Source organism: Melospiza melodia, chromosome 5, assembly GCF_035770615.1.
Source record: "Melospiza melodia melodia isolate bMelMel2 chromosome 5, bMelMel2.pri, whole genome shotgun sequence".
Classification (NCBI taxonomy): Eukaryota; Metazoa; Chordata; class Aves; order Passeriformes; family Passerellidae; genus Melospiza; species Melospiza melodia.
The window spans coordinates 22,627,917-22,642,215 of NC_086198.1; the positions used below are offsets into that span (position 1 = coordinate 22,627,917).

Here is a 14,299-nt window from a genome sequence, read left to right on the forward strand (position 1 = left end):
GTAGAGCTATTTCACTTCTTTGTGGCAAAGTGATTTCAAAGCTTGACTAAGCAGAGTCATCCTGCTGCTGTACATGCTTTTGTTTCCTCAGGTCTAGCTGGGAACTATTGGGATTTAAACCCAAATACACTGGCTGGGAGATGTTTGTGTTTTTCAGAACAGTGACTTCCATCACTGAGAGCAGCACACTTGGTTGTCCTCCCTGATACTATCTGATATTACCTGCCTAGGCTTTGCTGAGTGTGTGCTCTTGTACATGTAAGAAAGGCAACAAGTATAAGGGTTGAAGCAGGCACATGGGGACTTCAGCATGGTTTTGTCCCCTGGGAGCTTGGTCTCTGTCACTGCATTGGTGTTACCAACCTTTTAGAAACAGTTATTTTTCCTGGTCTGATTTCCCTTTTGTTTCTCCTATTAAAAGAAAAAAAAAAAAAAGAAAAAAAAGTGGAAAGGAACTTTCATACCAATCAAGCTTCAAAGGTCCTGATGGTTTTATGCCTGTGCCGCATAATACAATTTTCCATGGGTTTGACAAGGCCTGAGGAAATAATAACTGAGTTGGAGGGGCCTTGGCCAGCCAGCTAATGCAGTCAGAGCTGAGGAATCTAATTAGGAATTACTCAGGAGCTGATGGTCTGTTTCTAATAGACTGTAGGGAGAGTTGTGTGGTAAAGTTAATCCAATTCAGTGCAACAGCAGAAGGGATCAGGAAAGGCACACAGGGGAACCATCCTTCACCTGAGAAGCTGCAGCCAACATCTGGGAGGGCAACAGGTCAGTCCTTGGGATCTTGCTGCAGTTAGACCCCAAAGTGAGACTGCAGATTAGTGAGGAAAGGCGAGCAAAGTCAGGAGGCCACCATCCCACTCTGTACCTACTGCTTTCTTACATCCAGTTCATGGATTTTAATTTTTTTTCTCTTTGGCATGTCCACCCCAAGACTGGGGGGGCACCCGTGGGGTGGCTTGCAGGAGGACAAGCACATCTACTTGCTGGCCACAGACTCTTACGAATGCATGAACTGCCCTTCTTTGGCAGTGTAAGGAAGGAGAAGACTGAGGGAAAAGAAGCCTAGTAGAGCAGCTGTAGATTAGTAAAATAGGTGTAGTTGGAAGGGCTGGCTATGGCCCAGTGTGTATGACCAGGCATGTACGAACTGGTGCATACAAACCAGCGTGTACTAAACATCCCTGTGTGACAGTGTTGAGTAGACTCAATCTGTGTGACAGAATTGTGTAGACTCAGTCTATGACTATTTAGATAGAAGGAAAAATGGTTGGGGTATTTGGCATGTGCTTTCACAGCAGCTGGTACTGCAGCAGCCCCTGCTGTGCTGGGAGGACATCCTTGGCACTGCTGTATTGCAAAAGGGAAGGCATTCACAGGGCAGTTACCACTGGGTGTGGGGACAAGGCGTGCAGACAGGGCTGGGCCAGCAGATGCTGATGTTAGAAGTATTTCAGAGAGGAAAGAAAAGTTGTAAGCAGCAGGTGAGGCACCAGCTGCAACATCTCCCTGTCTTGAGGCTGGCTGCTCTAGGCAAAGCACAGCAAGGGTAGGGGAGAGCAATATTCCCATGTTGCATTGCCTGAGCTTTGGAAGAGCCTTTGTAGGGGATTGTGTGTATTTTTTAATAGACAACCAAGTGCATTCTGTTATTATTTACAACCAGGAATGAGTGTGCCATATGCTGAATGTATTTTAACAGCCACCAAAGGAAGACAAGTAGTTGCAGCAGAAAGCTCAGTGCAGTGTTTATCCAGCAGACTTTTCCCTCCCATCATGCAGAGTAAGCACTCGCAGCTGAGCTGCCGGCACCCGCAGTACAGTAGGGAAGTGTAATGATTTCCCATCAATAAGGGCTTGGTTATTGTGGGAGCAGCTTAGTGAAGCTCCTGGCTGCTGTGTAGCAGCGTGGGCTCGGTGCTGATCACACATGCAGCATCCTTTGCACCACAGGGTCCTGAACCACCTGGATGGGATGTTCACAAAAATGCCTTTTAGGCAAGGATGAGGGGAATTGTGACCTTGAGCGCTGGCCTCTCTTTTTAAGGTTAATTTTTGCACCTTGTGGAGGACGCCCAGGGTTAAAAAAAAAAAGGAAAGAAAGTAAAAGGAAAAAGTAATAACACAACAACTATAAAGAAATCCATCTGCTTTGCTCTCTTTATTGATGTGTGCCTTTGAGATTAAGGTATGTGACCTGTGTGTGGCAGTGTGGCAGGGGCTGAACAGCCAGTTACATGGCAACAGCTGCCTCCCACACTGGGGGCATGTGAAGGACTTTAGGCTGTAGCAGGGTGACATTCCCCAACATGTCTTGTGCTGCACAGCAGGTGTCTTCAAAAAAACACCCAAAAATAGGTACAACAGGCCTGTGATCTTCTCTCTGTTATTTAATGCATTTTTTTTCCTTTTATTGAAGAAAGGCGCAGCTTGGACTGAACACCATTGTTTGCTTGTGCCCTTTTAATGAAGAGTCCCAAGCTGTGGCTGTTCTGGTGCCACGGGTGATGGAGTGGTGCTTTACAGAGCTCCTTCTCCTAGGAAATAACTCCTGCCTTGCAGGGTGGTGAGAGACAGTGGGCAGGGTGACCACAGGCACCTCAGCATGGGGCAAGCAATATGCAGCTCAGGTTTTGGCTCAGGAGGACACAGAGGTGCCAGCCAGCAAGATAAGCACTGCTCTAAAAAAGGCCGTATGGCAGGAACCAGCCACTGTGTTTGAAGGGCTGTGCAAGTCATGGCTCCAAATTAATTCTGAATTAATTAGCTAAATGGCATGGGAGAAGGACAGGCTGCTTGGCATCCTCCAGTTAAAGCAGATGGAAGGGTTACAGTGGCCCAGGGTGGCTACCAGAAGTGGGTTGTTGAAACTAGAAACACAGATCTGGTGGGTGGGATGGTGCAGCATCACACTGCAGTTTTCCCCCACAGTAGTGTAGCTCCCAGAGCTGGTGCAGCACAGGCAGGAGCAGTTTGTTGGCACACCTGCACCACATGCCTGAGAGGTGGCATCTGCAATTAGCTCACACAGCTCCACAAGTCATCTTCTGGACATTCCAGGGAGGTAATTGGAACATAATGAAAATCTATAGTAATCAGATAATTACTATTGATTGCTCTTTAGACATCTTGATGAAGTAATTAGGTGGCACTGGAAAGAAGCTGGAACTGATTCATTGGCATACTCTTAATCTGAAAGGTTTCCTGATTTTGTTTCTTTTCTTCTAATAGCCAATAAAAGAATATTGTTTTAGCTTCAGAATCTGCCAGATGCTTTTCTTATATGCTTACTACCTGCTTCAATGTAGTCAGGATCAGCTTAGCTAAAATGGGGGCTCCTTTATTTGGCCTGGGGCGGAATCCCAGCTTTGTGTGCTCCTGTATTCCTTGAGCATCTCCACTGTGTGTGATTGTTATTAGCCACATGAGACTGGTTGGCTGGTCGACTCCTTTAATTAAATGTGACTGAGATTGGCTATGTTGGTTTCTAATGGGGCTCATGGAAGTGCCTTTATACTTACTTCTTCCATGTCCACAATTTCGCTGTTGGTAGACAACATTCCACTGTGGTCTTATTAATTACAAGCTTATATTTAGCTTCATAAAATGACCAGACTCTTGGCTTGCTAGCTTTTAATCGCATGATCAATATTTCAGTAGCCTTGAACCTCTGTATTCGTATGAACAAAATGCTCCATCACTGTCTCTTGGGCTGCTTCCATGCCATCCTGCAGGCCAGTGTCAGGGCTGGTATCTGTTATCTCCTGTACTGCTCTGCCACAGGGCAGCAGACCATGAGCTGACTGACTGGTGGTAGGCACAGGTCCCGTGTCAGCAGGACCTACACAAACAGAGTTTCCAAAAACCAGACAGTAAAGCTACCATCAGATGTCCCATTTGAGCAATGGCGAATAATCTGTTTCTATACTCAAGCAGTGACTGCATGCAAAGGCTTCACATTCCACTGAATAGCAGAATTGAGCTTCTGCTTACAGGACATGTGAGAGAACACTGTGTCTCCCTGCTGGGCTGCTGCTGGATGAAAGAGGTGAAAGGGTTACAGTCAGATCAACTAATGCAGTTCCAGTTCACAGGGACACACAATTCTGTGCAATGCCTGTGTGTTTTTTTAATCTGTATGACACAAGTTACAGCATCTACACTGGACTCAGTAGACCAGTGTGCTGTGTTGATGGAACCTGACCACTTTCTTCTTTTTATCCCAATACTGCAGGAAGTCCTCCAGCTTGAGCAGCAGATGGGTGGGCAGCTTTTGGAAGAGCCTAAAACTTTGCATTTCAAGGGAAGCACCCACAACCTCCGTCTGTCCATTCATGACATTGCCCATTCTCTCTGGAAGAGCAAGCTGCTGGCTAAATACCAGGTGAGCATAGCATAACATTTGCATTGGACGCTAGCAGTGAGGCTTAAAGAAATACTGTCACACACAGATGTGTTTAAAAAACACCAGGAGTCAGGCTGTAGTTCCATGGACATTTTTTTCCCCTGGGCCATTTGCAATCACATTAGCACAGAGCCTGCAGTCCCTGGTGACATAGCATCCATGTCTTGGTTCCACATCTCTCCCTGACTATACTTTTTTGCTTTTCTCCTGCAGGAAATTCCCTTTTACCACATCTGGAGTGGATGTCAGAGGAACCTGCACTGCACCTTCACACTGGAAAGGTTCAGTCTGAACACCCAGGAGCTGGTGTGCAAACTGTGCGTGCGACAGGTCGAAGGAGAAGGACAGATCTTCCAGCTTAACTGTTCTGTCTCAGAGGTAAATGACACTTGTGTACTTTTCCATCCAACTGCAGGAATATGGGATGGCTAAGAAGGTAAAACCTTTCCCACTGGGACCTCTTTAGTGCTCCCCATTTTGGTCCTGACTGCTGGTATGGACATAAAGAGTCATTAAGTCATTGCTTTGTCTCTCCTGTTGCATTTTTCCATAGTTTCTCTCATCTGGAAGGATGCATCCCTCCTTCAAAGGTGGGAGTCTGTCTGCTAGTGCTGCCTTTCTGTGTCTATCTGGAGGAGCTCTTTGCCTACCACTCCCTGAAACATCTCATGAAGCTCTTATGGTCCTGTTTCCTTGGCAGTCCATGAGACCCAGTATGTCTGATAGTTCCCTGGAGAGAGAGAGAAAAGAGAATAGGAAAATGTCAGTGTTGTGTCTTCCAAGAGCCACTCCCCTCTGATCCAACATAATAGCTGCTGTGCAATAGGAAATATCAGATGGTCTGGTTGTAGTAACTTTTCTCCTTGTATTTTGCTACTACTACAAATCCTGACTTTTGTCTTTGGCAATTTCTTTTTTGATGGCTGACATTTTCCAGAAGAAATACTATCATGAGTTTGCTAATGCTGTGTAGCACCTGGAGAATTTTAGCTCCATGGGGCAGTCAAGCTTGGGGCTGAGATGGAGCCACAAATTCAGGTGTGAAGTGGCATTGACTTCAGTGAATGTGCTGGTGGGTTTTATCCCTGGTACCCTTGGCAGCTATGAGGAGCAGACTGTCAGATGGCAATTACTGCTGGCTGGCTTGGGGAAGGGCTGCGAGAGCAGAGATGAAAGTTGCTTGTGCTGTAGGGCTCTGACAGTGAGCACCATTACCCATAACATCTGCTTGGTTAGTGGGTGTAAAGTTACACATTCATCTGGGGACTACGCAGCATTAAGGACAGATGGTAAAACAAGCATCATAAACAATTATTGTAATAAGTGCCGCATTGAGGTAATCACTAATTTAACCTCACAGAGAAGAGTAAGAGCTGAAAGTAACTTTAATGAAATGCAAGTATACACTATAATCATCTTCAGCTGGTTGTGTGTAATAGGGCCTGGTAATAGATTGAGAACAGGGTAATATTCTTGTCTTGTGCTGTGATCCTATCCATCAAGGATGAATAGAGGGAGTGAACAATACCACTGTGATCAAGGCTGCCTCCTGCAAAATTGCCCCTTATTGTTGACACCTTGTGATATTCCCAAACTCCAGCAAGGAACAGGAGGACCTTGGGCTGCTAAGAGCTGGGATATAGGGCCAACTAGGGAAAATCCTATAACTCAAAGATCTGATGAAAGGGTAATCACCTAAAAGGGTAATAACTGCAACTTGGAAACCAATGTATGCCTCTAGAAGCGTGATAAAGACATCAGACCAGGCATCAGGAAATCATAGCTCTGGTTCCTTACATTTTCTTCTGAGGTTAGGCTAGTGGTATCTAGCCAGCGGTTAGGCATTGCAGGACTGTGCTGGCATCTTTCCTTATTGCTGCATCTGTCTCTCTGCCACTGTCACCCTGCAATAAAAATTTAGTAACACAGTTTCCTGAATCCTCCCTTGATGGGCTTTCTTTTTAGTCCACAGCAAAGGATGTAAAACTTCTGCAGATTAAACTGTTTTATACTGGCTTTATACAGTGTCTACCACTGGGACTTCCAAAATACAAATGCAGTGAGTGCCAAAACACACACATTTGCAAAGCAGGAGGAAAATAGTGATAAAGGTCTCCCCTGATTCATTTTTGAAGCCCTCTTTTTATCTTGTACTATTGACACTCACACAGAAGAGCCACAGACAATGCTACAGATACCTGGGGCCCTTCTGCAGCAATCCTGAAGCCCCTGGGGCTGCAGATCACCTAGAGAGCCAGGGCAGCACGTGTGTCCTTTGGCCCAGAATATAAAGAAAAGATTATCTGTCTGCAATGCCACTGCCACCACCCCACTGCCACTTCCAACCTCCCAGTGTGGGTGAGCCTGCACACAGCACTAGCATCAGGCACATCATTTTCCTGGCTCCTGGGCAGTACCTGCTGCCAGGCTTTGGCTACTGGGGTTGGGACAGGCAGTCTGTGATCCACAGCCTTGGTGCCCAAGTACAGATGCCACATTCAACATGTTAATTGAGGACATTACAGTGTTGTATAAATCTTCCTTAGTTAGAAATTTCTCTGATTGCCTAAATGCCATGCCTTTAACAAAAACAACCCAAAAAACCTAAAACAAACAAACAAAAAAAAAGCCAAAAAAGTTCATATTTACACAGTGGAAAAGAAATAATTGGTGTATATAAAAGAGTGGAGCCAGAAGGTTTCATTCTGTGCATTGCTCATGGATACTGGCTCTTCCCTTTCCATCTTTAAATTCATTTTTGGTTGGTAAACCAGAGATTGCACAGGACTGTGAGCATCCCCAGCAAAATCCTTGGGGGGTTTGTGATTACAACTTCAGCCAGGAGCTGCCTGGCTTTAAGACTGTTTCAGGTATTACAGCTCCTTCCCAACAGCCAGTTTGACACAAAGCAGCAAGACAGTTCACAGAGGAGAAAACAAATTGATATTTAATGACAAGTCTTTAGCATGAGTGTTTCTGGCTGCCTGGGGCTGTGATCTGGCAGAGGGGTAGAAGAAGCAGCTCCCCCATTTCTACTAGAAAAAGAATACCAAATTGTGAAATAGACTGAGCAGCATTAGGGCAGAACCAGCCATGTTTGCTGCTTTTTCCATCATGGACCTTGCTGTTCCTAAACAAACCCAACCATCCAAATTTACCAGTTATCATTGTCCCACTAGCTACCAAGCCTTTGGGCACTAAATCCATCCAGGCCAAGGAGCAGACAAAATCCTTGCCCAGAGGAGCCAACTGCTGTTATTCCCAGGGGTGTTAGAGTGGTGCCATAGGGACCCCTCCAGCTGGGAGGACCACATCAAAGAGCATCAACACCACACCTGCAGGGGACAAGCTGGCTTTGGGGATGACTTTTCCCTTGAAACACTTGCTGCCACACTGCCTTGGAGCACAGCAGGTGTCTGGGGGAGAGGGGGCAATGCCTGCCCCCCCCACCTCACCCCCTGCTCTGAGCACGTGCTCTCCATCTATTTCCAGAGTCAAAGTCACAAGCAGATGAGGGCTCAGCTTGTGCCTGGGGTGGTACTGACTGTTTGTCTGAGGTCTGCAAAGTATTGGAGGCTTCAGAGAGCTTGGGTACGGCCAGAGGGATGTCAATAGTGTGAGCCTGTGTTGCAGTTGGAATTTATTTTATTGATTCCTTGTTAAGTGCTTCATTTCCTTGTACCCCCATGTTCTCCCAGAGCTGGTTTACCCCTGGGTTTTACTCTCCCTCAAAGCTGTTCCTTATGCCATTCCCCACCCCTTGTTCCAGCTCTTTCCCTGCCTGTCAAGGCAACCCAGCCCTTGATTTCCAAACCTTCTCTGCCACTTAAACCTCGGGCCAATCCCTGTCTGCAACACCACTTTGGAATTCCTCTATTCCTTAAAGCCCCATTGGCCCATGTGACCCATCCTTTCCACCCTCCTACCCCAATTTGCTCCAGACACTTGATGCCTCTTCCTCCCTCAAGGATTCCCCATTAGTTAGCTATTTGTGTGCACCCCCTGACTAATGTCTGAACAAAACCCCTTGCACAAGGGAGCTGGAGGGTTTTTTGTCCTGCTCCCTTCACCTGTAATAAACTGTTCCTTGTGGAAAAATAAAGATCAGCTGGTGCCCAACGTGTGGTTCCAGCTGGTGCTATCCACTGGAGTCTTGAGCAAGCTCTTCTGGTTCACCAGCAGCCACGCCAAGGTGTATGGAACAGCTCCAGGAAGAATTCACCTGGAGTTAAACTTCAGAGCTGTGGCTTTACAGGCCTGGTCCTGGCTTGGTGGGACACTGGGGCTTGGGAAGATGCTGGGAAGCGGGTCTTGTCAGCCATGCCAGGAAAGCCCAGCCCTGCTCTGGTAGTAGCACTTTGCTCTGAAATGTGTCCAAGTGACTGATCTTCATTATTTCCTGTAAGTGATTAATTAAGATGGCCATTTTGTCCAGCTATAGTAATATTTATCATCAAATAAAAAAAGAGGAGGAAAAAAATTTTTTTTCTACCCAAAGCTAATTATAAATACTTCTGCTTTTCAGTGGATTAACATGTTTATGTTAGTGTTTACTAGATTAGCAGAGGGCTGCAAGTTAAAGCCCTGTGTCTCAGAGGATGTAGTTCTACCATTGTCTTTTCACTCAGTAACAAAACTGATGGGTTGTTCAGGCTTTTTTTCTGTCTTTCCAATCTCAGGAGCCTACTGGTGTTGATTACCCTCCCATGGACTCAGCGGGCACCATCACCACCATCGTGGGGCCCAGCGCTTTCAGCATCCCCCACCCGATAAGGCAGAAGCTGTGCAGCAGCCTGGACGCTCCCCAGACCAGGGGCCACGACTGGCGCATGCTGGCCCACAAGCTGAAACTGGACAGGTGAGCAGGGCTGCCCATGTGTGGTCAGGCAAGGGAGCTCCTAGGGATGGGGGTATATGTGCAAAAACATCCTGCTGCAAGTCCCACTGAAAGCACATGGACACGCTGGTCATGCTGACTACACAGGGGATGAGCACCTTGACAGCACCAGCAACAGGGGTGGGTTGAAATCATATGAATTGAGGTCATTTCCATGCAGCTCAAAACCAGCAAGTTTCCTTTTGGCTCATTGCAGGTACTTAAATTATTTTGCTACGAAATCAAGTCCCACTGGGGTGATCCTGGATCTCTGGGAAGCCCAGAATTTCCCTGATGGCAACCTGAGCATGCTGGCAGCAGTTCTGGAAGAAATGGGAAGACACGAAACGGTTGTTTCTTTGGCAGCAGAAGGAAATTACTGATGCAGCCTTGGCATGACCAGGAAGGACAGACGCGGGGAGCGGTAATGCCCTGTTATTGCAAAGGAGAATTGAAATGAAAACCCAGACCAATGAGTGAACACAAGAGACATTTCAGAGAAGAAAGCAAGCAAACAAACAGAAAAAAACCAGCCCTGACCTTCACACGTGCTCTCCTTGTACATTATCACAGGATCAGAAAGAGATCATGCAAAGTTGTACCTTGAAAATATAAATCAACCTAATGTTCCTCTCGGCTTGGCTGTACACTGCTTGGTACAGGTTTTTACAGTTTCCTAGGAAACGCTTTTTATTGCTATCCAGATATATGGATAAACTTTCTTAACAATCCCAGTTTCTATGGATGTTGTTTACATCAAATTCTGGACAGGGGTAAGGAAACTGTCCATGGCTCTTTATATTTTTTTGTTTAAAGCCATTGTAGACAAGACTATGGACAGTTGGTTGTGGCTATTTCAGCTTATTGGTTTCTGGTGAATTCAGATTTTGGCTACAATTCTGCACATTGGTTGTCTCACAATGATCCTCCTGTCATTGTTCTGTTTCCTAGACCTACTTGTAAAAAAAAAAAAAAACAAACCAAGAAAATCAGGGTGTGCATCTGGAAAGCAGGTACTCTGGCTGATAAGCAGGAACACACGAAATGTTCCCTTTCTTCCCCAAGATAGTCCCACTGAGCCTTTTGTGGAGAATAGCTCTTGGACAGTGGGGAATGAAGGATCTGAGTTAATTTTCAATTCACACCCTTTCCACCCCTTTGCTATATGAGGGGCCAGATATGCAATTCAGAGTGGTTGGAGGGGAGGGGGAGAAACCCAGAAAAAAATGTAAAAGAGAAGTTGCTATGATAGTTATTTACTGATTAGTATCTAGTGCAAGGATTATAATGACTATTATTATTGCCATTATTACTTTATTTCTAATATTGTCAGCAGCAGAATGAATAATATCTGGTTTTATGGAACCTGTTGTCCCCTCCCTGAAGGTCTTTTTAAGACATGTCCCTCTCTATGCTGTCTGTCCTTCCATTTGTCATCGTACTCCTCCTCCAGAGTCCTCTGCCAGCCCACAGAGGCTGCTCACCTCTTGTTAGCATTGCTGTGCTCCATGGCCAGTGCCAAGGCAGCATGAACTGGTGACACTCTGCTGATCTTCACCTACCAAGCGTCTGACCCTGGCGTGACAGGTTGCTCCAAGAAGCTGTCCTGGGGTGGCTGTGAACCAGAGATGGTGCAAGCATGTGGAGGCACTGACATCCTCCACCTGATTTATGCATCCAAGGTGGGCCTCCATAATTTTTGCTTTGTTTTGTAGCATTCTAAGAGCCAGCAGTTCCCCACAGATCTGCAGGTCTCACTGAAACCCACCAGCTCCAGCAATGCTTGCTGTGCCAGGGCTGCTGCCAGCCCAGCCCTCTGCTGGGTCACTTCTGTGTGAGATGCACTTGGCAGATCTCCATGGACATTCCCAGGCACTGCTGCAGCCAGGGAAGCCTGTGTTCCATGGGGCAGTGCAGGGCGGTGGAGTGCTGAAGTTGAGATCCTGTGTGCTGCAGTTTGCTGCCTTTGCTGCTCCTGCCACCACCACTGCCTGGGCAGGGCAGTGCAGTCCTCGGTGGCTGGCCAGGGAACACTTGTCCCTCTACAGCCCTCACAAAACAGGTGAGATGGGAGCTTTGCAAAAGGAGCAAACCAAAAATGGTTGTCACTGCAAACGTATTTTGTTCTGTTCACTGAAAATTGTGGCTTTGGTACATGACAGCACATAGGATTGCAGTAGTTTTACCACCTGACGGGGCTGTCATTTATGTCTGGCACAGAAAGGCTTGTCTGCCCCAACCTGTCCACTCCAGGTTCCCAGCAAGGCCCTGGTTGTTGCTGTTGTGCACACATGCATGCCCCTGCCCACGTACACATTACCATTCCATATGCTTCCCGAGACTGAAGTTAGCTTGTTCTCTTTTGTGCTTTTAGTTTTGCTTTCCCCAAGGCTTTCCAGATTTCACCTTTGAAGGTAACTGAAAATGTCATCGGTCAAAATGAAAAGAAAATTTCATCTGACCTTTTTTTCCATTTGACATTTCCACAGCCTTGTCACTTTTTGCTTACAGTTCCCTGACCAGTGAGTTAGGTTTTGATTTACCACCAGACAGCCAGCCCAAAAAGTTCTCTTTCTTGTAAGAGGTAACCAGGCAGTTTGCAAACCAGCATTTCAGTCAAAACTGGAGACCAGAGGACATTGTAGCTTTCAACATCTGTGTGCATTTTGCTCATGTAAGCCCCACCTTCTCTTAATGTGGAGATGCCATGGGCATCCTCCCAGTGAACAACCATCTTCTTTTTCACCTTGGGCATCTGGTGCAGCCCACTGCAATGCTAATAGAAATTTTGCTTTCAACTTCTGGAGAATTGGACTGGGGCTTTCAGCTCTGCCCTTTCTCCACACCTTTAACTTACCTCAGAGGGCTAAAATGGCTCTTAAAGGTAGGTCTCAGCTTTTCTCCTTCCCATGCCATCTTTAGGTGTAATCAGTTGTGTTTAGTTTGTCGTTCTTCACCTTTCCCATGTGGCCTTCCTTGACTTCCCTTCCAAGGCAGGTGCAGGAGCTGAATTGTCCTTAAACCTTTGGCCTTTTCAGCTCAGTCTTTGTTGGTTGATCCCCAGGCTCACTGTTGCTCCCCAGCTCTCATTTTTTCTAGGTGGGCAGCATGTGCACCATTCTCACCAGGATCTGGGCCACAGTCTCTCTTATTTTTCTGTTCTGCTATGAGTTTGCTATGAATTGATGCTCCTTTGGCCAGCCCTCTGACCTGTGTTCTGATGCCTTCTGCAAGAGAAACAATTTGCAGATGAACAACTTCCTCAGTGTTTTGGGGCATTTTCCTTTCACAACATCACAGTAAAGAGGATTTATTGGAAGGAAAAATGCACACTCCGATTAAGAGTGGCTGGAGGTCAGGAATGTAACCCTTCATCACTGAACATGACTTGGGCAGCAGCATGACTGCCACTGGGTAGTGAAGCTGCTGTTCTTCCCCCAGCTGCTCAGAAACCAGCTGCCATGCCCTGCTGCAATCACAGGCTGGGTGGTTTCTCCAGCAGCAGCTCCATAGGCTCGGCAGGCTCCCAGCACAGCTCCTTGGGCTGCCTCAGCCCTGACAGGGCAGGGAGAGCAGGGGAAGGTTCCTCCACAGAGCCACAGCTCATCCCAGCAGCTCTGCACCCATTCTTTGCCACTGCTGTTAACAGCAGCTCCCACCTCACCTCACACTTCCCTGCATTAATTTTGCTCAGATTTTTCTTTTTTTCTGGGGGAGTGGCAGTGGCACTGTGCACTGTGGGAGAGGGCTCTGGCTGGTGGCATTCACAGCAGATCCCCCATCCTGCTGCCTCAAGGAGAGCAGGTGGGAAGCAAGGGCAGCCAGATGGGTTCAGGATATTGTTTTTGGTGGGAGAAAACCCAGCAGCAGTTCCTCTGCCTGCATTGCATGGACACAGTGCCATCTCGTGGGGCTCAGCCCCAGCTCCACCGCGTCGCTGCCGCCACAGCAACGTCACACGGGAAAAAGCTCCCTGTGGCAAAGGAGTTTGGCAGGCAGAGCTGACTCTTACAAGTTGTTGTAAGATGTTATTTCAGGTGAGCACATCTGCTTTAAGAGAAAAAAGCAAACAAAAAAAGGCTGCAGGCTTCTTATCCTCCAGTTATTGCTGTTTTTTAAAATGCTCTTCCTTTTAGTTGTTCAACTTTGGCTCTGTACTGCAGCAGTTTTGCTGCTCTTCACACCATCTCTTCATTACATGTTGATTGCTAGTGCTATAAATAGTATATATATTATATAAATATATATAAAATATCTACTGACTTCAAGGAAAACCTTTAATTTCCGAGTAAGGAACATTTATTGGAGGCAATCCTTTTCACCTTTGTTTTTCTTCAGTTCTTCTTGTGTTGTGTTCTTGTAAAGGTGACTGTCAGTGTATAGGGTAAGTTTGGGGTTTGGTTGGGTTGGTTTTTTTTTTTTCAAAATTTATGATCACAACTGCTCCACTGTGTCTTGCTAAACAGTGCAAGATCTAAGTGCTGTTTCAGTGGATCTTGAAAATTTTGCAGCAGTGAAGGTGTCTCCAGTCAAGATTTGCTTCATCTGGGAGACCAAGACTTTTTTCTGTCTTGCTGGCAGAAATGCAGACACTCACGAGACATGTTGGAGTCTGCAATACCCACAGAGCCAAACATGTCCATTCCCTGGGTTTCCTGCTATTTCAGTTGCTTACATATAGAATAAATGTATTTACATGCTGTAAGCCTGTCATTGTGGACAGTGTCCTAATGTCTTGTATTGCTACCTACAATAGTTTCTTTTTGGTTCTCCTTTTCTTCTTCTTTTGGGGGCAGGGGGCTTTGGGAAGGGAGGGGTGGGTGGGCCCTTAGACCCTTGTATGCTCTGCCAAGTAGTTACCACAGCTCTGAGGTTAATTTTAAACACAATAATTTTGTTGAGGTTGGCTTGGGTTTTTTTAATCTTGTTTTCAGGGCACTTTGTAAACAATCTTACTGAGTGTTCAGAAGTCTTTTCAGGTATTAGTCTGGCTCTCACCTGGCCATGAAGTA

The 14,299-nt window shown here is 46.4% G+C and overlaps 1 protein-coding gene across 2 annotated transcripts in view; it reads left to right on the plus strand.

Moving 5' to 3' along the window:
* Positions 1-10,267, plus strand: part of UNC5C (unc-5 netrin receptor C) — a 242,832-nt gene extending 232,565 nt beyond the window's left edge. For both annotated transcript variants that reach the window (XM_063156584.1, XM_063156585.1), the window contains 4 exons: positions 4,241-4,390; positions 4,625-4,789; positions 9,091-9,269; positions 9,505-10,267. In XM_063156584.1, coding sequence (XP_063012654.1) covers positions 4,241-4,390; positions 4,625-4,789; positions 9,091-9,269; positions 9,505-9,670 — 660 coding nt within the window. In that variant the 3' untranslated portion in view covers positions 9,671-10,267. The remainder of the gene's footprint in view (positions 1-4,240; positions 4,391-4,624; positions 4,790-9,090; positions 9,270-9,504) is intronic.
* The last annotated feature ends 4,032 nt before the right edge of the window (positions 10,268-14,299 follow it).